Here is a 25585-nt window from a genome sequence, read left to right as displayed (position 1 = left end):
AAAACTTAAATATTACTAATAAATTACAAACTCAGTTTGAGTTTTTACAAACTCAATTATCCGTTCGTTAATCGAGCGTGTCTTGTCTTGGTTCGCGTTATTCGAAGATCCTCGAGTCGCAGACTGGCGCTGGCATCGACAGGATAGGCTCCGAACGTGTTATTACATTCGGTTCCGCGCCAGCGACAGAAACACCGATAGCCGCGAGCAATTGCCTTTTTCCCAGCATCGCACATTGTTCATAAGCGTTGCAAACTAGTAGCTGGAAGATATTTCTCCAGCCTCTTCTCGTGAATGCTATTCTAGCAAGAAATAAGAGCATCTCGTGCCCCGTGCACACATCGAGAGTATGTATTTCGCGTCACGAATCGCATCTATATGTTAATGCCTGCACGCAACCGCGCGCGTAATTCTCGTTGCACGCACCCACGCACCGGTTCCGTTCTTCGCTAGCCGATGCATATGAACGCGATTGCGGAAACTCGGCGATCTGTCGCCCCGATGATGGAAACTGTTTCGGTCCAGGACAAATTGATACTAACGCCCGTGCTCTTCCGTGACAATTTAGGTTAGTATACTACAGCGGCGCCTCGATAATTGCGGCAGGGAAACCTAACGCGGACCGTTCTTGCGTTCATCTGTTAGGATTCATATGTTAGGATCTACATTACAGGAAAAGGGCAGAGTGTACACGTGTTCTTTTTATAAGAGCGTACAACACCGGTGAGGTTCTTTATTTCTGTTGGTCTACACAGATGGCGCTCACGTATCGCATCCTCGTAAGGCGGTAAATATAAACTGTATATGATAATGATTCTTTTTTTAAAATTATTATCGACGTTAAGACGGTTAAGATTTATTTCAATATTGGAATGTGGATGAAATTGATAGATTAAGAATATCGTGTAGTAGAATACTAGACAACTAAAAAAAATAGTAGATGGTAGACGAAATCTTGCGAACAATATAGTCGCAGGAGAAACGTGTTCGAAGGTTTTTATTGGAGAAAAAAAAAACCCCAACAAAAAGTCGGTTTGTCTAAAGATTCGCGGTAGAATAAATAATACGGTGGAACAAGGGATATATGTTCTGGATCTATGATGGCGTGGCCACTCGAATCGCTGTACTCGAGGCACTCGGACGTTATTGATTATCGTACGTGGTGCTCGAGATCGATTGTCGAAAGTCCGGGGTTGAAAATCACGGCGCGGCCGCGTCATCGTCGAGAATGTACTTCCCGCTTAAGTACAAAATTGCTGGGCTCGATTACGGTTTCGGGTATTCGCGAGGTATTCAGTTGCTCCATTAAGAGTTTTCCTTTGCTCGTTGCCGGAGCCCAGAAGGGCCGAATAATTTGCGAACGCGACCGCGAAACCGCGTTGTTGTGTGCGTGTCGTGCATCCGGCCCGTGGAAGTAAAACGTCGGTCCATTAAAGGGAGACCACGCGAATGTATATCTACGGCTAAATAATAATAACTCGACAGCGAACCCCTCGTTCTCCCCTCTGTGTCGAAGCAGAAACAGGAGGCACGCGAGGTCTGGAGGAAACCGAACAGAGGAGGGGGGTGAAAAAAAGGTAAAAAGAGAAGACTTAGAAAGTGAAAAAAAGGAAACGGAGAAGGGAAAGTGCGAGCCGCGACGAGGAACAGGGGGGAGGGTGGTTGAAAGAATTGAAAAGGGGGTGGAAAAGGACACCAAGGCGCGTTAATTTCGAAAAGAGAAACGCGAATTTTATGTACAGGGTGTCTGGGAAAAATTTTAATGGCAGATTCCAGAGACCAAAATAAGACGAAAATCAAGAATATCAATTTGTTGGTCGAGGCTTCGTTAAAAAGTTATTAACGTTTAAAGTTGCGTGCATGCGATAGTGGTTCTCATTCAGCACTAGCTGAACTAACTGTCTTTCTACAGTTGGAACTTTAAACGTTAATAACTTTTTAACGAAGCCTCGATCAATAAACTGGTATTCTTGATTTTCGTCTTATTTTGGTCTCTAAAATCTCCCATTAAAATTTTTCTCAGTCCTCCTTATCAATTATTAATAAATATTTCTCAGGTCGAAATTGCACGTTTAATCACGAAATGAATTTCATCTTGGTTTTCTTTCTCGTACGAAATTTGTTTAAACAGATCGATGAATTCGAAGATATAGTTTCCCAAAATTAATTAGAAGCGATACAGTCAGTCTTTCTTCACCCTTTAAAGATCCCAAGTTACATGAAATGTCTCAGTAAAAAAGAAATAGAAAGCATAATCGTGGAAAGTCCAAATTATTAAAGATTGAATATCGATCGTAGAAATTCCCAGTGTCTCCGTTCCTGTCATCGAACGATAGGAATCGGAAGCGGAGGGTTGGTATTTCGAACCGACGCGATGGCACGATTTATTGCCACGCACGCGAGTTCGAGTAAAAAGAAGAAGAAAAAAAAAAACCGTAAAAGTTTATGCTCGTACGATCGTACAAGTAGGGCGTTGGAACTCGGAACAAATGGGCAAGCAGCAAGTGACGGTTGTTTTAATTAAGCCATTAGGGTGGCTGAGAGGTTGCGGCCAAGCGGCTAGACATTCCAACCCTCTATTCCCTCACTCTTTTCCCTTTTCCGACTTTGTCTTTCTCGCTCTCCGTCTGCTGAATTAATATTGTGCTTGCATTCCGCGTTGCCACGTGGCAAAGGGAGTTTGTAACCGAATAAACTTCCTGGCTTCCTACCGTATCCCTGTGCATACTTTAAGTATCTCCGATCGTGGAAACGTTTCGACCGAAATTACGAATAAATTACATTCCGCCTCGGTTTTCGCGAAAAGCTTCGACGTCTCCCCCGGTATTAATTACGAAATACAATTTAAACGGGACCGGATGCTTCTAATCCTCTATTTGCACGCAAAAAGCGAGTATCATTTATTTCAGAAAAAGTATAAATTATTTTTAATTTGTATAATTCGATCAAGATATATTCTTCGATTTATAGAAGTTATTTGGATAGAAAAATCGAGGATATGGGTTCCAGAAATTTGTTAAAATTAAGGGAAGTAATCACTGCGATGGTTGACGATAAAGGCAATTTTTAAGAATTTTTTTCGGCATAACTATGAAACTTTTTCTGATAAGTCTTGAATGTTTTCGAAAGTACATTTCTTGAAGTACTTCTCGTAAAAAATTCCCATAAAAATATTAATTATTACAGGATCTGGGAGACATTTTGGTTGTTGTTTACATACTTACCGGCTCGTCCATTGTAATTGCGCTCGTCGTCTTCGTCTTCGTGTTCCCCGCTCTCCTCGCCAGCCGTGCCCTGTGTCTGCACCACCCTCGGTATTTCTGAAACGAAAACGGACGAGAAGTCACGCTAAATGCAACTCGTATCTCTTCTAAAAGGCTACACGGTCGCCTCTTTCGTATTCGCAAATTTTGCCTAATTGGACGTGCGATCGAACGATAACACGGTTCGTCGGTCGCGTGTTCCCTTCCAATTGATCGATCGATCGCTACCAAAAACACGACGTCCGCCGTCCAAACTCTCGTTTTGGCTTTCCCTTTTCTTTTTAACGTCGATCCTTGCCATACGGACCCGTTAATGGGACGCTCGAATCTCCGCGAACCCCCAGCTATTTTAAATATTATATGATCCAAAAGACCTTTTCAAAAAGCTATCTCTTTCGAGTAAATAATTTTACAGCGTGCTTGTAACGTTTCAAAACGTTTCTTCTCTTTGTTTAACGACAAAGAAAAATATCAGCAAGTTCATTTTTAAAAATTTGTACGTACAGAAATCCTAATTTATTACCTTTTTATCACACGCGAACGCGATGGTCGTTTCATATGTTATTGTTAGCCGTGCGATAGCGAGCATAAAGAGAGGAGGAATAAACGTAATTCTACATTGTTTATTTATTTTTACGGGAGGAATACCCGCACGTACAGCACTTTCGGCCACACCCTTTATATCTCTTTACCGTTTGGACTTAGCACTTGACAGCCTTGGCAATTTCCGCGGCTGTAGAACACGATGCATGAAAGCCTATTATCCGGCATTTACTTAAAGCGCTTATTTCCCTAGCGAGTGCTGTGCTACAGCTAGAAATCTCGATATAAAAGACTACGCCGGAGCGGTTTCGTTCATGAAATCTTAATACAATTTACAATAGAAAAATCCACTCGAATTTTTTACGGGTACCTAATATTAATATCGCGCTACCGTAGTCCCTCGCTTATTGACGAAAAATCGCGTCCACTACATTAAAAACACGATCAACCGAAAGCAAAGATTTATACTGAGATACATTTATTTATAATAAGAGACCAAATTACTAAAATACTAAGTTTCCTATACTTTTTCGAGTATTTTTACTTGAATTTAATAAAAGAAACGACGAGTGTTAAAAACATTACACTTGACCATCTTTTTACACGATTTTAAAGTCACGCGTAATCGAATAACTTTCTCTGGAGATTGCTGAATCTCTCGGAGCAAGTTTTTACACGATTCTCGTTTGAAAGGGCGCAAAGAGAGGCACAGGCGTATTTCCAATGTAAATAAATGGGTCTGAGTTGTTAATTGTTTTTAGTTGAGTGAGATACAGAGGTCCAGGTACTCGAATACTTACTGATGCAAGGTGCAATGTGCGATCTACTCTGTTGGTAGCCTCTGGCACATCGGTTACACGTGGTGCCGGTTACACCGTCTTTACACGGGCACTGGCCGGTACTTTGGTTACAAGTTTTCCCGGAGGCTCCGATCGGGTGACAGTCACACGCTGTAACACACAACAACATGCAAAATTAGGCGTGGTTAGTCAAAAGAAACAACGAGATCCGTCGGTATTTCGAGTCACTTTCTACGTCGTTGATAATATACTTTGCATGAAGCGACGCGAAGCTCAGAGATCAAGCAAAGTACAAAAATATTCAAGGTGGGGGGTGATTCTATACATGAAAACAAATCGAAAAGAACGAGTAACCTTTTTCCGTTCGAGGCTTCGTTTTCGAGATAATTGAATTTGAAAATTTCAACAAGTGAAAATCAGTACGATTCGGCCGACGCGTCTGACCATTGATCTATTTTTCTACTTACATACTCCATAAATCCGCGACGTGGATTTTCTCGGTAACGAGGCCTTGAACAAAAAATAGTTGTTCCTTCTTTTTTATTGTTTTTTACGTATAGAAACACCCTCTGCCCGCTCTGAATATATTTTACTTTCTTTTATCAATGCTTTGACGTACGATTTAATAACGAGTCGTTTTTCAAACGTGTACTATTCAATTCTGTCGTTGAGAGGTCAAATTTCATTGCAATTATCACTCACAATTGAATAGAAATTTTTGGCGTACGTTCGTGGAGTTTAATTTTAGTCGATTGTAAACTACGTCTTATTTTCCCCAACATACTTTCTATTTTTGCAATTTTTAATAGTAATGGGGAGCTCTTGCAAGCTGAAGATTAAATTAATTATCATGTTAATATTTTTAATTCAAATTGTGCTTCTCCGAGTCAAATGAGTTTCGTAACAGAACGGTTTATTTTCTTCTTACTATTTAGAGTTAATTTCTGTTTGCACCGAGCGAAAGATCGCATATTTTTTTACTAAAATAAAATGTGTAAAAAGCGGAGCTCTGCCTCCTCGTCGCAGCAAACCCTTCAATTATAATTAGAGTGAAATTTGTTAATCTCATTTGGCTCCTAGACGAGGAACGTCTTGCTGTTCAACACAGGACTGTGATAAGGCGGGGGGAGGGGGGTTAGAAGGGGTCTACGCCCCTGGGGTATCGTGTTATAGGAGGCGTCGACAAGCAGAGGCGAGCAAATTTTATTTCCGGAATAACTAGTAAACGTTCCACATTTATTCGTAAACTAGCTTTTACCTGGAGCTTCGTTCGTCTGGATGTCATTAAAAGAAACGAGCCCGTTAAACAGCCTTATTTAATTTTAATTTTAAAATGTATTCGAATTGGCCACTGGTTGATTCTAGTTCAGGAACGAACTTAAAAATGGCAATTCGCTATAACATTCTTTTACAAATGATACCAAAATTCTACAAAAACTTTCTTATGCATTAATGTTCTAAAACAATGGAAACAAACGACAAATATTTACTGTAGATTCAAAAACCATTTCAGAGCCTTCTATATAATTAACTCAAATTGAAGAATAAAAGTTCTTCGCGACAGTTTCGACCAGAACATTTTGAAACAATTATTTTCGCGTACTTTTCCAAGTCCCATTCAAAATGTTCGTCCGCAAAGGGTTGATTGATTTAATTTTTTTTCGTAGATGTATGATTTCTTTGAAATTCATCGCGCAGAAGTGAAAAATTTCCACCGCGGCGGGTTGCTTATTTATCGATCAGCGTTATTTCGCCTTTTTCCCGCGAGCGTGTCGGGGATTAAGAGACGATTCGAAGTGGAAAGGGACTAAAAGCAAAATTGAGGGAGAAACGTTCGCTCGGAAAGCCAGCTTGACACGTTCCTTTTGCCCACTTACTTATGCAAGCTCGTATTTCTCATGCGAGAGAGACACTGAAAAGCGGTTAATTACGATTGCACTTCGAGCCGAGTGCATCCCTGCGAAAATCTAGGAAGAGACCCTCGAAACCTCTATCGGTCGTTGCTTGTCTGCTCTCCTATTTCCCTTCCCTCTTTTTTTTTTTTTCTTTTTTTTCTTCTACTTTCCCTTATTTGCAACATTACTATTTCGCAGGTAAAAACGTCTCTGTATTTTTAAGCGACGCTACCAGCCACTTCCCTTCTCCCTAACTGTACATTTTTCGACAATTAACAACTTCTAAATGTTAATTAAAACGTCGATATTCTTCTCTTTTAATCGTGCATAACACGCTGGTCCACGAATTTTAAAACGTAGAAACATTGGGTTTGTTTTAAGCATCGTAAAGAAATACTGTGCGCCGGTCACCGGTGACCGTCACGTCGGTGGACGACGTTGAACGATCGCGTACGCATTTTCCGATCACAATAACGAGCAAGCACAAAGGTACACGGGCATAGAATTATCTGAAAAATAAAGTAACCGTAAGGTGACAATGAATTACGATGGTCAGCGAAGATAACCATACAATCTGAACAATAGGTGTACAAGGTGACCATTTGCACTTCCGCGAAACGGATTAATCTTGAGGAGACTGCCGAAGGGACGAACAACCGGTTCACGGTTCGCCAACATACATACGTACGACGAGCACGAGAATTTTAACCGTGACCAAGTGGAAGAGTATTCCCGTGAAGCTACCAACCATATTCTAAAATTAATTTACCAACCATAAAATCGATTTATATATTTAATCTTTCTCTTATATATTCTCTTTATTTTTCAACACAGTTTAAATTCAAAAATTGTTCAAATCATCTCGAATTTAATCCACGATTTCTTTTAGATCTTTCATATCGTTAAAATTCAAGAGTCGTAAATTTATTTTCTTCGACGTCACATCTTGAGAATTTTTCTTTCAACATATTAACGGACATTCACGTGACCCGTGCTTGTCGTAAAACTCTTCGTACGTTGCGAAATGTACGTCGTATCGAAGTACATACGAGCATGCCTTGCTTTTTTTGCTATTTAAAAATGTTCCTTCGAGCCAGTAGTTTTTCATCGTGTGACCCAGCGACGTTACGAAACGTTCCGTAGAATCGAATATCCAGGAAAAGGACCGGGATAAGTCGTGTCGTACAATTTTTCCCGGGCCCGATCCTCTCAATTATCAACAGCTATTTAACGTACGCGGTCTACGGTCCGTACTGTAACAAGGCATAACGCGAGTAAAATGTAAAACGGCCGTGATTTACGAGCGGCGTGTATACTTTCTTTATCCTCGTGGGTGTCTCGGAGTCATGTTTATATTAGCTAGCAATAAGTGACACGCCGGTATGCCTGTTCATTTTACAGGCGTAAACGTGAGTTACGGTGCTCCGTTGTGCTTCCTGAGCACGCTATTCGACTGATCGTTCCCCGTGACCCTTGCGAAATGCGCCCAGACCGTGCTATTCTATCCTACACCGAACATCGCCCAACGAGAAATCCACGCCGTACGTGGGAATCGATCGAACAGTTAACAATTTCAACCAAAATTTAACTCTAAAATCAATGCCCATACTTTGTATTTAATCGTAATTAACGTTGTAAATGGAATCGTAAACTTTTAACGCGCCAATCGATTCAGCTCGTCGATCTCTACATAAAAGTATCGATCCACTAATCGCGAGAGATCGTTGGTTTAGAAGATATTGTAATTTTAACATGAAATGCTCGACGAAATCTAATCAAAATGAGAAATTAACAGGATAATATTGTTTATTTGTTTAACTTTATATAAGATACATATTACTTATTTTTGTTTATTCCTAAGGATTAAAGGTGAATATAACTATCTTATAGTTAAGAAATAAATAAATAATGGTCGAGGCAGCTGTTTGAAAATTCTTGTGCAAAAGTAATGGTACATAATAGCGCGAATGTGTCGATGCGTTGAATTGTGATTGTCGAGGACGCGGATCCCGGGGCGTTCGCCGCGATTACGGTCGTTTAAAGCGTTAGAAAAGTAAAGAAGGACAGGTCGAGGGTGGTGCCGTGAAAAGACGATTCATAAATTCAACTTACCGGGGCCAGTTCGACAAAAGTATGCGTCGTATTTATATCCGTATACCTACATGAAATTGTTAGGGCGCTTTAAGCCGCTTACCCGTTGGGGGGGAGGGAGGGTCAAGTTGGTCTTGCTAGGTTTCTTCCTCGTCGTCCCCTCGTTTTCCATCGTTTTTTTCAGACGTTAAAAAAGTTATGGTTCATTAACGAGTTGAGTGCGTCAACAAACTTACCGGGAGGAGGTTTAAAAAGGGTTAGGCGGAGCAACGTCGAATTATTGAGGACACCGAACGTTCAAGAGCAAAGTGCAATGGAGGGGAACGAACCTATGGCTGCTTTGAATTATTGATTCTCATTTATTTAATCCCCCGGTAAGAGAGCATCGTAAATCTGGCGTTAAATAAACTTGGACAATTTTGCTTTAGCGTAATTCTATATTTACAGAAAAATAGTGAGCCAGTTGTGGCTTCTTCCCCTACTTTTCTTCTCGACTATGCATACTCTGCAGAGTTGGGACTAAGGCTCGCTGGAGGAGTGGGGGAAAGCAGGGCCTCGTATCGCGCGAAGTGGTGGGAGAAGCAACGGAACAATAGGAGGACTCGTTGCTTTCCCCCACTCCTCCTAGTGCAACTATTGTGAAATCTGATGGTGGGAGAATGGGTTGGCTGGATAATATGACTTGTGTCTCACGATGAAAAAGTTCATAAAACGGATAATCCACTAAACTAATATTTCCTCAATAACGATTATTCTGTACAATATAAAAAAAAGTTTTTATCGAATCGTATCTCCATACATTGTAGGCTAAATGAACAAGAAATATTGTATCCTGCTGTTTCTCTGAGTATACATTTCTAATTTCATCAATTTTTTTAAGTAATAGAAACACAAGTTCGAAAGATTGCATTTTATTTAAAGAAAACGGTAGGCTCGACAAAGATTTATGAAATTAAGATTATGTTCGATTCGCGATATTTTATTTATTGGATGAATTTAAGATTCCCCCGGGACCCGGTGTAAAAATTAATCGCTTATGTAACGCGGGCTCGATAATTTTATTTCCCTCGATCGTTAGCAAGGGAGTTTTATGTTGATGAATTCCTCGGTTGTTGATAACCGGCAGTTTGTCGGAGAGGAGGGTGCTGTGATCTTAGGAGGCTGAAGAAGGACGTAGGCAGAGAGTAACCATCAAACGACCCACGTGCTACCTGCTGCGAGCAAAAACAAGTGGGCGATTTCAATATGTAAATTTGTTGCCAGATTTATCCTGTCTTCCCTCGCAAAAGGATTAAGCGAACGCGCGGCGATTTACGTTATTTTTTCAGCAACGAATATTCCCGGCTATTAGAACACGCTTCGAACGGAACGATTAATCGAAGAAAAATTTATTCTCGTACGCGAAACAGGCAACCGGAAAGGAAAAATAAATCGTTCTCGGGAAGCAAGTCGGCTTTCGAGTTGCATCGAAACACACATAGTATCAAAATCCAAGTTAAATTGTTACAAATTACACGACTGAATTTTTCGAAAACCGTGGTTTTCTATACGAGGATGAATAAACATTTGTTTCCGTTATATTATACATTTCTTCGAGTTATACATCTATCGCTTAAATTTCTTCTAATTGTTCTTAGTTCTAATATTAATAAAACAGATTTTGCTCCACAGAAAACGCAGACATTTCTTTCAAAAAGAGGAGAGCCAAAGATGGAGGAAACGACATTCTCGGAGGATAGATTTGCCACGTTGGAACGGAAACTGGACGCGATATCGCGACAACGAGACGCAAGGTGCGTAAATTTGAAACGTTTGCGAGATTAAAGCGCCCCGAACGAACGAAACACGCGATACTGCGAGTAATAAACGAATCGCGGAGAAAGATAGTCAATTAAATCGAGAACAACGATCGGTACACGCGGCGCGTGGATGCTAGCCAATTTATTAATCGGATTATCAGGCTGATTTCCCTCGAGTAAACGTGGGTGCGGGTTGCTCGATAATGTCGATCCATCGAAGCCCGAACAGTTCCCCCTCTGTTGCTCTCGTCCCCCCCTGAAACCACCCTTTCAAAGAAATTCTCGTCACCTCTCGCTACGAGGATTCTTTTTCTCTCTGATCTCGTCCACGTGGAAAAGGAAATTTTAGAATCCGCTGAATAGCTTTCTTTTCTCTAAATACCTCTCTCTAAACCGTACCAAATATGCATTGGAGATTTTATAGCGCAATTATCTCTCCCTGATAGTATTTATAAGATTACCAACAGACTCGAATCCTAGTGTGAACTTGCAGAATTGTGTAATCCTTTTTAGACAAGATTCGTGTAATTTTCCTTTTTCCTATTGCGTAATAATAATAATTTTTACACTATTTCTACCAAAAAAAAACACAGCTTTTACAACTCTTTGGTTGAAATTATCAGGTCTAAAAATGAATTTCCGAACCCCTCTTTACTAACTTTAATTTTAGTCAAATTAGATTTCTAGTCTAAATACAACCAAAATTCTATTGGTATAGAATGGCAAGGTTAGAGGAAAGCGTGTTTACGCTGGTCGAGCGTCAAATAAATTCCTCGTGGTGCAACTATTCGCTGAACAGGCGCAAAAATCATACACGGCAGTTTTAACGGCTTGGAGAAACTGGCGCCTTGCCTGCAAAAACTCGTTATGAGACAAAAACCGTCACGAATACCAACGCAATAAATTAGTATCGCGTCGGTGACAGCAGTTAATGTCGGCGAATTAGTACGCGTCGATTGACGCGGGATAGTTAAATTAATCAAACGTCGATTAGGAAAATTCTGAAGCGCCAATCGGATCCTTGTTACGTGCGCGCTCTGCGACGTGAATTTCATTTGTTCGACGAATTTCGAATTCGCTAACACCGATAGAATAACGTTTCCAAAATTTTCCAATACCTTTTTTCAATCGGATACTTTCTGTTTTCATTCATCTTCGTTTCTTTTACCGAATCTTACCGAGTGTTTGATTTATTCTTGCTCTGCACATTAACGCATTATTGATATGTCGAATATTGAATGAAGCAATTATCATAAAGTGCTATGAAATTGCTTCGTTATTTTCCGAGCCTGTCACCGGAAGAGTGATCGAACGGCGCCGTTGATAGGTATTTCAGCGTCGTTGAGGCGACGGAAAAATAATTTCCCGCCAGATCGGTTTTCCCTATACCTCGAAAGCTGATAATTACGGGCGACGGGACTAATTATAATAAGAGGATATTTATAGACGCGTACGAATTCCCCGCGCGGTTCGTCCTTGCGAATTGAAACGTTCCATTCGATTACACACGTACATATTTCTTAAGATCAGTCTTTTTTTTCTCTGCTACGCATCGCAGAGCATCGAATAAATAAAGTAAAAAGAAAAATGATTCATCGAAATATGAAAAGGTGCGAGCTCGAAGGGACATGTCTCGCATTCCGTAGTTTCGAACGGTGCCGAATTATTTTTTTTATTTTCGTTGGATTTAAGTCGAGCTTTCTCGCCTTTCTCGCGACACGGGCGCGGAAAACCTTGGAATCCAATTCGAGACACGCTTCTGGAACGGTTGATGTATTCGCGTCACGACGAAACCGGCACCTCCTTTGAATTCGGTTCGCCTTGCGCCTCTAAACCCCCATAATCAGCACCGTGTCGAAGAAATTTCGACCCATAATTCCAATTGGTTCCTTTCTCTCCGTGCGTTTCATTTTTTTTCGTTTTCCATTCGCACCCACCAGTCGGCAAATTCTCCCCTCCCAATCATAAGTATTACGTATACGTTATACAGGGTGTTTGGCCACCCCTGGGAGAACATTCTAACGGGGGATGATTCTAGAGGCTAAAATAGGACGAAAGTCAAGAATACCAATTTGTTGACGGAGGCTTCGTTAAAAAGTTATTAACGTTTAAAGTTCCGTCAGTATTGAATTTTCTTCTCGAAAATGCGCAACATTTCGGGGGTGTGTCTGTTCACCAAAAATGATTGTAATTGACCCCCGCAACCGAATATATTTTTTCCAGAACGATTTGAAATTTTTTATTTTTGCCAAAAAATTAAGGCACCTACTCGAATTTTTTTCTCGAAAACGCGTAGGAATTCGGGGGTATGTTTATTCGCCAAAAATGATTGTAATCGATCCCCGCAACCGAAAATATTTTTTCCAGAACGATTTGAAATTTTTTTGTTTTTGCTGTAAAATTTAGGCATCTACCCCCTGTTGATTTTTCTTGAAACTTCGTTTTTAATTTTTAATAAATTTGTTTCACGTCCTACGGAAAAGTTGTTTAATACTTTTTTGTAGGTACCCATGAGCTCTACTTCAGAAAAAAGTTTCATTGAAATATGTTCACTATTATAGGAGTTATCGCTGTTTGAAAATTGAACCATTTTTATGGGGTTTTCCTCATTTTGCGGGGTCAAGGAACAACTTTTCGGAATTTTTTAGAATTTGTACATTTTCTGCATCAAAATACGCGTTGTTTGCATTTTGAAACTTTAAAATCGTCCGATCCGTTCAGAAGTTATGACGTTTTAAAGATACGCATGAGATTTTAGGGAATATTTTTAGCCTGAAATTATATTTTCGGTAAGGAATTTTTTTCTCGAAAATGGTTAGGAAATCGGGGGTATGTCTATTCACCGATAATGATTGCAATCGATCCCCGCAACCGAATATATTTTTTCCAGAACGATTTGAAATTTTTTTTTTTCACCGCAAAATTTAGACACCTAATCGAATTTTTTTCTCGAAAGTGCGTAGGATTTCGAGGGAATGAGTATTGACCAAAAATGATTATAATTGATCCCTTCAACTAAAAATAATTTTTCCAAAACGATTTGAAATTTTTGAATTTAATTGTTAATAACTTTTTAACGAAGCCTCCATCAACAAATTGGTATTCTTGATTTTCCTCTTATTTTGGCCTATGGAATCCTCCATTAAAATTTTTCAAGTAAGGTACGACGAAGCTCCCATTTCATTAATTCTATTAATAAAAATATGAATTTCATTATATATAATACTATTGTCGTTTACAAAAGAATGACAGTATGACCTCTCAGTTACTACAGCCTCTTTAGGTTTATCCCATATTTAATTTAATTAGTCGAAGATAATTCATAGCACAATATTGCTAAATAAAAGTTTCCACCAACGTTCGAAAATGTTTAATCGGCGAAACAAATCTGCCCCTAAAAATCCAAGTAAAATTAAAACTTCTGTTCGTTTTGCAATATCTGTTATAACTTGGTTGCAGTTCCAAGTATCATCAAATGTTATGATAACTCGTAGAAGCAGTTATTATTAAAAAAAAAAATTCTATTCAGTGGCGTTTTGTCCGTAGGTTTTTGCGTTGTATATTCCGTTGGAATAGAATAGCGGGGAGCATTTATCGTTGGTCGATCTCGAAATTCGCTGGTGGAGGATTCGGGCAAAGGGCTCGCGAACGAGCAGGAATACACTCGTCGTCGAGTTCCCTTGTTAATCGCCGTAGACGCGGAGAGTCCGGTTGAAAATTTGCATGTAAGAGTACACCCTAAAAGGGGGTGCACTTGGCGTCCGTCGCTACTTAGGTCCCATTCTGACCGTAATCTATAGTTGTAGGTATAGTTGTGGCGTGCACGGTCGCACGTGTATCGGTGATGGTAGCCACCTGTGGCGGGAGTATGCAATAAGGACGGGTCTGGCCCATCTTATGTAAACACGCTCGCGTGAGGAGAGCCTCTTAGCTGCCGTGGAGACCTGTGTAGACCCACGGTACCGACGCATTATGCACTCGATTCTCGCCGCAAACTTACATCTTCGCGTGCAGCTCGTTATATCCTCGCGTATGCCCCGCCGCCTCTTTTCTTCTCTCAGATCGTCCGGATACGATTTTTCCGGGAACGCGAAAACAATGCTTGTAACTCGCGGAACATTCGTACCTTATTACCATATTTTCACCCACCCGTGTCTCCTTTGTTTCCCTCAACTATATATATATATCTACTTCCATTCTTCGCCACCGAAAACATTCCTGCTCGCTGTGAAAAATCTTCTTCGCCAAAAATAATACGGTTCAAGAAAATTCTCTTGCCCAGAAATAATACGGTTCGAGTATTATTTTTATACTATATGTATATTATCACGAGTATAGGTATTCGTATTAATTAAGAAACAAATTTTGTAGAAAAATTTAACTTGCAAAACGATGAATTCGATTTGCAAAAACGCGATTATATTGCTCCATTGTACGATATTAACACTGAAACTACCAGAGATCCTTTAAAAATTTACTCGACTAAATTCTTGAAAATTGACCGTAAGTTTTCTATAAGAGAATGAATAAACACATATTTCTTTGGTACGAATAAATACGTTACAATTGTCGGTAATTCTAGTGTTAACAGTGCTGTAAAAATGACTTATCTCTTCGCGTTTAATTAAACCAATAACAACCCATAAATTGTACAAAATTTTCAAATTTATGTAATACTTTTCATTCGATTTAGCATACTAACGACAAACGAACCAGCAGTTGTGAAATTCAATTTAACAGAGCTTCAAAATTGAAAGGAAATTTCGATTTATTATATTGCCTTAAAGAATCGTATCGTTCGTTGAAAGGTCGTGGAAAGCGTGAAATCCTTTTGGTATTTTATTCGCGTCCGCAAGTGTAGGAAAGAGAGGCATTAAAATAGATCGAAGTGGACTTGTTTAGCACTCTATCATTGAACATTATCAACATGGAAGGTATTGTATGGCACGCAATGACGATTACTGTCAATGTTTGACAAACCCGGCTACTACTTAAGCCCGGCATCATAATATCTGTCTAGGATATTCTATACGCCGTACAAGGACCCGTTATCGTTTCAAAAGATCGAACTTAACATTTCAAGACATTCCAAAGAACGTCGATGCACGTTTCTCCGATGCAAACGATCAGAATTTCAACAATACGGGTTTAACTATCTATATATTTCTCCTATCCAAACGCTTAAAACATTAATATTATCGCATTTTTCAGTGGTAGAGTATAAAATAAAAATGTAGGACGACGGTGAATATTCTTTTTTTTTTAGCGATCTCATTATGTCTCTAACAGGCGGATAGATGTTATTTCCTGTATAACGGCGAGCATCTTATCGGGGATATCTGTTTGACGAAACTTGTTTCCGAACACGCCAAGTTAACTTTTTTTTTTCTTACCCGACGACCGGCTTCTTTGAACCAGGAACGGACGACGAAGAGAATGGAATGATACCCGAGGAACGATAGAACAGATTGCCCAAGGCTGCGTTTACGTTTGACATTTATCGGAAACGACATTTGCGTTCCATATTTTTTCGCGTCGAAGAGGTTAAGCTCCCCAGGTTACTCAAGAAATAAGCCGCGTGCAAATTGGAGATTCGACGCGCGATCGGGCAATCGCATAATCGACTCGATCCTGTCGATTAAAATTCTTTTTTTTAACGTCCGTTCGAATTAACCGAAACTAACGTCGTTCGCCTTTATTAATAGTACTTGAGAAGTCAATTGCTTTGTTTATTGCTGTTTTTTATGTTTGAAATTGATTAGACAGCAATACAAAATACAGCAGTCACTTCAGGTTACCGCCATAATGAATTATCTCGATAGTACCGTATTTGTAATCATATTAAAACGAGACGGGATCGATGGTAATGGAAAATCAATATTGTTCCGGGCGCAAAGTACCAAACAGGTTTAAAATTCATGGATCTGTATCATACTCGATTATATGCGTGCAGGGTAAATCTCGATTGTCAGTAATGCGCGATCAGATTCGAGCGATAGACGTGGAAATACGAAGGCGGTGCGAAGTTGTGAAAATATTGTAAAACATGTAGATGTATGCAATAAACTTTCTTCGCGGAATAGAGTCAGCTCCGCGGCGGCTATGGATAATTCTCTTGTAACGCGAGACCTCGAAACGAGCGCACTTTCTTTCACAGTTGTGTGTCAGAGATTTTTTATTCTTTTTACGTTTCAAAAGCTACGATAATTCGTCGCATTAAACGCTCCAGGCTTGTGTATCAACGAGGTTTCTCTATTTTTTTGCTGTCGAACATTATCAATTCTCTTAGAGTTGTATCTACATATTAAAAATAATAATCCGAGCTTTATTGCATGCCTTTTGAACAAATTGTATACGATTAAATCGCCGAGTCTCGCAGAAAATTTTAATCAAGTACACAGGTACTCGACTGGATATTTAAATTCAATTTTCTCTTGTGATTTTTGTCTGAATTTAATTCGAGAGGCGATTTCTATTATAGAATTTCGATTCGTTCTCGGCGGCGAACGCGGAAGACGATCGTCGAACGTCAAGTTGCGCAACGCAGTGACTTGACTCGGGATCGTTACGAGCGCAATCGGATTCAATCGTCAATAACTGGAGACATTAATAACCAATAACTTGATGAGAACGCAGGGGTGGTCTTAATTTCTGCCGATCGTCTCGAATATCGCCGGCCCGTTGAAAAATCACCGCGAAAGAAATGAACGCGCAAGGGCGCGCAAAGGTTGGTCCACCGATCATCGGCGTAACAATGTTTGTCCGTCCCCGGGAACACAAATGGCGGACGAGAAAGTGAGTCACCATAAACGGCCATCGAATTAAGGCCACTGCACCAACAAGCCTGCGTCAGGACAATCGGACAATTGCAAGCGCGATTCGCGACTGGTCAGTGCCCTTAAAAGTCCGATCGCAACTTGTACGATGACCTTTTGTTTCCTTCTATGACGGACGAAATTTGGTATCGCGTAAATAGGAAATATATAGCAAATACGAAAGCTGAGAATCTTCGGTGTCCACTGTCTTAGAACAGTCGAACAACGCTTATTAAAAATAGTGAAATTTTACACGCGTGCAGTTCCGAAACTACTAGAGTTTTATCCATAATTGAGCCACCGTTGGAAGCGGCAAGACCTCCCCTTTAAAACGGTTTTTGGTTTTTGTCGATCCGACTTCCCGTTTTCGAGATATCGTAATTTATGTGAAAGGGTAATTTTTTCATTTCGACTATCTCTGTCTTCGTCTGACGCGTCGGACCTCTCGCTCTCTCAGGCACGTGAGTCGCGACAGTCGCGAATGACGTCACGTTTACTATTTACTACGATCACGTGAGGTCAATGGCCTCGCGACGTAAACAATGAAATCTCCGGAACTAGCCACCGCATCGACTTGAAACAAAAATCGCTATATCTCCGGAACTAATGCAGCTGTCGACTCGTACAAACGCTCATTTTAAAGGGCATTTCATCCCCTATCCAATGACCATATCAACTATTCTAATTTATGCTGTCTTCTATGTTTATTTTGAAATTTATTTTGACCCTACATACCCAAAGAAGTTTCAGTAATTCCTTTTTGATTGTACGACTGGTGTGCGATAAAACTATATGATAAATTGTTTATTTAATTGAAAATGAATTTAAATTATCTACATTTATTTGTTTAAAGATCCAGGCTTGAGAATTAATTTTTTTTAACGGACTGTAGATCGCTCGGAATTCGAACGCTTATACCGAAAGAACGTTCTCCGTGTTGGTTGTCGCGACGACCAAGGAACGTAATGAGCTTTCTACGACCAACATCAATGCTATTTGTGTAATGAAATCAGCGTTAAAAGCGCGTGGGGGAAAAGCTCATTCCACGGAGGTAGATGTCAAACATGCCCCTTTAGAATCCTCTGAGAATTTGTATTCTAATTCTGTTAAGAAACAGAACACTTACGACTCGCTGTATAAACAGTAAATTAGTCATTACGTGCCGCGAATGGCGATGGCCTCTCGAATTTTCGCTTCATCTCGTGCGATGCGAATTCCTTCAAAAATACTTGGAATTAGTAAGATCTATGCGTATAAATAAAATTCTAAATTTGTAATTGTACAATTTTTAGGCGACATCTGACTTCGTCTTAGTTTATAAATTATCGTAAACTTATCTTCAATTTATTTTTTATAGTCAGAAAGAAAAATTCGTTATTAGTCTATTTCCACGATAATTAGTTGTTCCGTTTGTAACACATTTTGAAAAAAATATTTAATAGGCTGCTACAGCATGTATGGTAATTCTAATTTTAAAATAATTATTTTTTTTATTAACCCATTGCAGGCAAGGTTGTTTGGCACGCTTGGTCGACAAAGTTTAGAAATATATTATATAAACAATTCACGTTCTTTAAGATCACTTTGTAAAATAATGCTAACAGATTTCACTGCAATATATAAAATAATAATACTATTTTTTTAAAAAATCTGACGTCTGGTGCCTTGTCAAAACGAAACGTTTTCATTTTTCAAACGAATTGCAGCGATTTCTCATTAAAACACGAACGTTTCGCGTTTAATCGCGATGTAAGAAACAGTTTAGAGTGGCCATTGTTCGCGCGAGTCTCGTAAAGCGTGAAAATAACAATAATTGCAACAAATTCACTCACCAAGTTCGGTAAAAGCGGTTATTGTGGCAGAAATAAAATTAGAAAACCCATTGAGAGCTTGTTCCTACGTACCTGAAACAATGGAATTAAATAAGAATTATTCGACGCTGGGAATTATTGTTTTCGGACAAAAGAAAATTATTTCCGTTCGACGAAACGAACGGCTTTCATATCCAAATGACCTTGCATTATAATCAGGACCGGTTTAAGGTTTTCGAAGCCCGGGGCTGAGAAACGATTAGAGCCCCTTTTGATATGGAAAACGAAGGACGATAGACTATTTACGTATTCTTAAACGGGTAAGCAATCTCTTAAGTTTCATTAAGAACCTTTGTTTTTTAACGACTTTGTAAAGTTTAGCCATTTTAGAAAATTTATTCGCTCTAGATTCCTCGATATTAATATATAACTGTCTTCTTTAAAGTCAAAACATATTTTCCTACAAAGTACAATTCACGAAAAGAGGAAGATTTCAAAAAAAAAGACCTCTATTCTCCCATAAAAGACGTCAGATTTTTCTGGTTAAATTCAGTTTCCGATTTTTCAATCGTCCAAAGCGTTCGATCTTTGCCTCGATTACTTCAACAACGATATCGAGTGCTTTATTAGATGGGTAATTATTTATTTGAGATCGAATTCGGTAAATCGAAATATCGTCGCGGAAGTTCCTGCGACAGAAAGTAAGCTAATTTCGTTCGATGGCATTAGATTTAATCTCTGCCCCTAATTCGTGATTACACAGTCAGCCGAGGAGGCTAGAATGTCGCGTAAAAACGAGCAAAAATTACGCCTCAAAGGTAACTTTCCCGAAGGAACGGTATAACGAGCACTTCCGACCGGTAGTTACCTCAACGAACGCAGCAGAATTTCCAATCACTCTTGATTCCTACCGTTCCTGTCTTCTTCCTACGTGATTTCCCCGGTCCCTCTTTGAATCTCAACTTTACACCTATTTCACGTAGAAAATTGCACGCAGACTCGGCTGCCGCGAATTCAATTCGCGAATACGTAACGCCCTTTCATTATCGTGCCTCTTCGATCGTTCTGTATTCGCCGCGAATTTTCGATTCACATCGGTTCGAAGAAAGCTGGAATACTGAAATTTCACTTGTACATATTTCGATATTTCCTTACTTCCAGTCGTGAATAGATCCTTCTTAACGAATTGGGTTATTTTTACTCGTAAAAAATCCTCTGGACGCTCGAAACGTGTAAGTAAACACACGTGTGTGTAACACAGTCGACGGTTCGAAGAAGAGAAAAAAAAAGCACAAACGCCTAGAAGAGGTACAAGTACGGTCTGCACAGTTTCAAAAAAAAGATTGGAATTTCCCGGGGTTTGGCAAACAATCCCTCAGGTTTTTTCGAGGGCCACGAGAGACGTAACTCGACGCCCCGTACGCCGAAGGGTGAAAAGTTTCCTGCAAAGCGATAACTGACACGAGATTTTCCCCAACACATGGCGCGTTTCGGTTATCTTTTGAACAGGATTCTTTCGATGATGCATGTATTTCCGATTCATCAGGCGTGTTTCACGGTTCGAACGTTTACTGTTTCGTTTAGGAAGAGGGAGAAACCCGGTGACGATGTCCAGACTCGTTTCAGGAAGGGAGGGGGAGACGTCGGAGAGGAGAACCGTGATATTTTACGGGCCGCATTTGCTTTCGAGGCGTTACGCTACGAACCGTATAATCGACGGTTTATCGATAACGCCCGGTCGCCTTTGCACAAGGAACAGCGTATTTCCTGCGTACGCGGCCACAATTTTCCACCGTTGTAGAATCCCACCTGCTGGGCGATCATTCATAAAGCCGCGAGTACGCGAGACCGAAGCTACTCCGTAAACGCGAACCGAATAGATTAATTGACGTTACGCGATAAGTTCGATTATTAATTGAACGTTTCGCCTGGCTTGGCGTGAAATTACAACCAGACGCAGCCAGTATCGAAACAGTATCGGCACACCTACTTTTCTCCTAATGTCTTTACACGAGCGTTGTATTAATGCTCGACCACGGTCAACCCCCGCATAACGCGGTTAAACAATCATGGGAATCCAAATTATTGCACGATATCTTTGCAAATCGAATCGAACGATCGAAACAATTTTGCGATTTCCACGAATAATTTTTCTGTGTTATCTTCCTATTACCTAGTTACTCAATGGACTCGTCAGAAAGGTTTTCTAGCAGACACCGGGATATTGGATAGTCGATCGAGGAGCGTATGTACCTAGGAACGCAAGGGTCAGTTGAGCGCTTGCGAGAGAGACGAAAGCGTGGCCCTCTGGCGGCGAGTTTGGTAAGTGACCTCACAATTCACTCGATTGTCTGATATAAAACTTAACTTTTTCGATCTCTCGTCAGAATCGAGGAAGCAGAGATTTAGATATACCAAAAAACAGGTCATTTTGATTTCATTAAATATTCATATAAATACCTCGTATAAAAATTGTCGAAACAAATGCGTTATATTTCTCGTTAAATGACCTTTTGTTCGTAACTCTGTTGCATCTAAAAGAAACATTATGAAATATCTGGTCTCGCGTTTATAAATCTCGAAATGGGAGAATATTAAAATCTGTCGAGCCGTGTTTGGTCGAGCGTGGTCGTCGAGGCAAACGTTAAAGTTCTTTCGAACTTGAGTTTCGGCGGGGTCGATCGCTAGCACGGCGATTTACCAGGATATTTAGGTCGCTTAATTCGCGCGGACACTCGACGGTCGATCGATCATCTCGTAACGAGTGTCGAAGCAAAGTGTTACGGGCGCTGAGAAATGAGTTAATTAGCATTCCAACGAGAAAACTCGGGATTCTTTACCGCCGTGGATTTAACGTCGGTACCATTGATCGAGGATCGGCTCGAATTAAGCTGTTTAATAAACCGAGATCTCTTCATGCCGGAGGATACAGACGTAGGAACGTGATTAGTGGGTTCGTTTAACGTTCGTGTGAACACGCGAAACGCAACAACATTCCACGAAACCAGAGATTAATTGACTGCTTGGTTTCGGATCGCGGGGCATACGTCGTCAGAAAAGTTGTTGCCGATGATCGATGTTATGACCACCAGACGAATAAAAAGAATAGCAAATGTGTTATTAAATTATACGACGATTACTCTTTTCCGTTTCTATAGCTCCTAAAATAGTCAACGAAATTCATTGAAATTTCTTTGTGAAGTAGAGCTCATGGATGCCAACAACAAAGTATTAAACAATATTTCTGTAGAGAATCAGATAAATTTATTAAAAATAAAAAACGAAATTTTTAAGAAAAATTAATAGGGGGTAGGTGACTCAATTTTTCGCCGAAAAAAAAAATTTTTAATCAGTCTAAAAAAATTATTTTTAGCTAGGGGGGTCAGTTACAATCATTTTTGGTCAATAGACATACCCTCGAAATCCTACGCGCTTTCGAGAAAAAAATTCGAGTAAGTGCCTAAATTTTTCGGTGAAATTAAAAAATTTCAAATCGTTCTAAAAAAATTATATTTGGTTGCAGGGCTGAATTACAATAATTTTTGGCGAATAGACGTACCCCCGTAATCCTACCCATTTTAGAGAAAAAAAATTCTTTACCGAAAATGTAAAATATTTTTGTTTTATCAGCTATAAGATTATCGAATCGTAGAAATTTTGTTAAAGGCAGGACGTTTATTCGCGTGCATTTTAACGTTAGAAAGAAGTTCGAAAAGTCGAAGAAATCGTTGAAACGCGCTAGTTGGCGCATGTAGCGCGCGCGGTACGGATCGAAAGATGGCGTGTCCCGTAAATCACCGTTGGATCCAAAGACAATGTCTCGACGATTCCCATGGAATCGTTTCGATCCTCCTTAGCGTACCGGGTCGTGGATCGAGTGCAAGCTCGTGTTCTAGCAGAGACTTCCACGTGTGGAAAACGTACGCGCGGCTGCGTACAAACAAATAACGGTCCAGCCAGATACCCGGTGAGTTTGCGAAAATATTTATAGCGAGCCACTTGGTTTTATCCGTTTACCCCCACCTTTACCCTCTCTATATGCTCGGTTCCGTGTCATGTTCCCGCGAATTCCCCGGGAATCGAGTATACTGTCGGCTGTTCCATCACGCGCCCAAACTCTCTTCATCGATCATATTTAATTGAAACCCAACACCCGGCCGGATATCCCTCTATAAATCCAGTTTCGCTCTTCGGTATTTTCTCGGTCGCCCCTCGCGCCGACGAACAAACAGGAAAGACCAGGGGAGGTATGGCCATGGTTAAATTTTCCTTTTTACTTTTTCTTCTCGTAGACTAACGTTCTTTCTTCGAATCCTCGAGGCTCCATGCACGATGGAATCTTACACGAAGGGATTAGAATGTTCATATAACGAGAGTTTACCGATCGTCGCTGTTTATAATTTTTCTTTTAATCTAGAGTTCTCGTTCCTCGAATCATGGTAATATCTCAATCTTTATGGGCATGGAAATGACCAGTAAAGGCAGTATACTTAGTATACTGACACGTTCAAATTGTTCATCCGCTAGAAAGCCTGAAAATGTTTATTTCTGCTTTCAGATTGTCGAACAAAATTTTTGTTTCTCGTTTGGACGGTTTCCTCAACCTTTGTTTTAACGTTGCGAAAATTGTAGAAACACGAACAAGTTTATAATTATTCACGAGCACCGTGGGTCGAACAGCTTATTAGTATTAAACAGATTATTTTCTTTGAGGCTATCTCGAAAGTAAAGTTTACGCGGAATACCGCCCACGCATTATCCTCGAACTTAAAACGAATAATCTTCGCAACGGACCAAATAATATCCGTCTGTCAAGCATCGTTTTTTAAAAATAAAAATTATTCCTAGTTTCTTATACGACAGATGTCTTTTCTAATTGTTTTCTTGTTACTTTTGTATTCTTCCCAAAAAACATATCTAAATTCAAGCGACTTCTTTCCTATTTCTACAATTTTTAGGGGTGGGATTTTGGAATCCTGTAAATATTTTAATTTCAATTAATTCGTCAATCATACACTATTTAATTTTGTTGATTTTAATGCATAATATGACGAGTGTTGAGCAAGGGGTTAACAAGATTTTAATAAAAAATATTTCTTAATGAACCCTGTTCGAAAATCGGTACGATTAAATTGTTATTAACATCGATACGTTGCTTTCGTAATTTCGTTCGCGAGGACGAAAATATAGGGTGGCAAAAAATTGATTATAGGGATCGCGACGAGTTCGATTCGATAAGTGGAGCAAATGTGTTGGTCGTTTTCGAGTTTTTTCGGGCCCTCGATCGTTATGACAGTTGGCCACGCGACGCCATAGACACCACACGTCAGGTTCCTCGAATATCGAGTTTCACCCTATTACACCTCCCGTGCATTTATTACGGGTTCCCTCCGTCTTACTCCAACATGGCGTGCTGGTGACCGAGGTCTAAAGACCTCGATCCCTCCTCGCCCGTCAACGTCTCGTATTCCAGTCATTCTACGCTCGTCCAATCAAAACTATGCGAGCGATGACGTCTTCATTCATAAGTGGCCGAGATACGGGAACCCTCTTTTTGCCTTTCTTTTTTCTTCTCGCGCTAATTGATCCAAAGTGGCTTTCTGAACATTTCTCCCCCTTCTGTTACCGACACTTTCTAAAAAGGAAAATAAAAGCCCGATGGCACTGAGGTCCGAGAATAGCCGGGGCCGGTCTCTTTTTATCCGCGCGCGAGACACAGAATAAACAGTAAGCTTATTAAGTTCATCGATGCGCGATGATGCCCCAATGATCGGGATTAAAAGTTTCACGATATCGAAATTGAAACCCTAGGGGGACGTCGAACGATCGTCTTCCGAGAGATCGAGCATATTAAATCATTTATCTGTGTCTACGTGACCGATATTCCCACTAAGAAACTAAAAAACTAAAGCGAGAAAACGTAAAACGAAACAAAATAAATAAATAAATGTTTCGGCCCGGACACGAAACCGTTTACAAATTAGGCGAGCAAACACGTTCCACGTTCATCCTAATCGTTACTTAAACGAAAAATGGTTCGCCATTCGAGTTTGTTGCGACACCTCCGACACTCGCCAACAGAGAGGCACACTTAACCTTTGGCTCTCTCGCAAGCACTCGACCTGCCTCCGAGTCCTATACACGCACACCTCGACAAACCATCGGGCGTTAGGTCAATTTTCAGTATCAAATTCGCCACGAGCCTAAAACTTGTTTACCATTTCCTTGAAAACGATAGCCAGGCCTAACACGGATATTGAGACTTCCCCAAACGAGGTTTGAAGTAGTTTGCACGGGTTTCGTATCGTTGGATACAAACGTGGCGAATTAAAACAAACCGGTTTAAACGTAGAACCAGTTCGAACCCGCTTCGCATGACTGAAACATAACGGGATTGTTTGCACAAATCGGTATGACCGAACAGGTTTGTTTACGGTTGTTTACGTATGTTTGAACGTAACGGTTTGGTTCCCCATGACCGAGCAGAATTGTTTGTGCTCGTTCTGCGTGACTGAAACGGTTGTTGTTTTTGCAAGACGGAGCACAACCGTTTGAACGCGTTGCAAGT

At 40.2% G+C, this 25585-nt stretch overlaps 1 protein-coding gene across 1 annotated transcript in view; it reads right to left on the bottom strand.

Annotated features, from left to right (window-relative positions):
• The window catches only part of LOC122399364 (netrin-1-like), a 100288-nt gene that overhangs the window by 9221 nt on the left and 65482 nt on the right, over window positions 1–25585 (bottom strand). The window contains exons 3-4 of the mRNA XM_043400005.1: window positions 4607–4756; window positions 3225–3320 (exon numbers count right to left, since the gene is read on the bottom strand). Coding sequence (XP_043255940.1) covers window positions 3225–3320; window positions 4607–4756 — 246 coding nt within the window. The remainder of the gene's footprint in view (window positions 1–3224; window positions 3321–4606; window positions 4757–25585) is intronic.

Source organism: Colletes gigas, unplaced genomic scaffold (genome assembly GCF_013123115.1).
Source record: "Colletes gigas isolate AHSC1104 unplaced genomic scaffold, ASM1312311v1 Colletes_gigas_Sc00002, whole genome shotgun sequence".
Lineage (NCBI taxonomy): Eukaryota > Metazoa > Arthropoda > Insecta > Hymenoptera > Colletidae > Colletes > Colletes gigas.
This window is presented reverse-complemented; position numbering and strand designations above follow the sequence as displayed.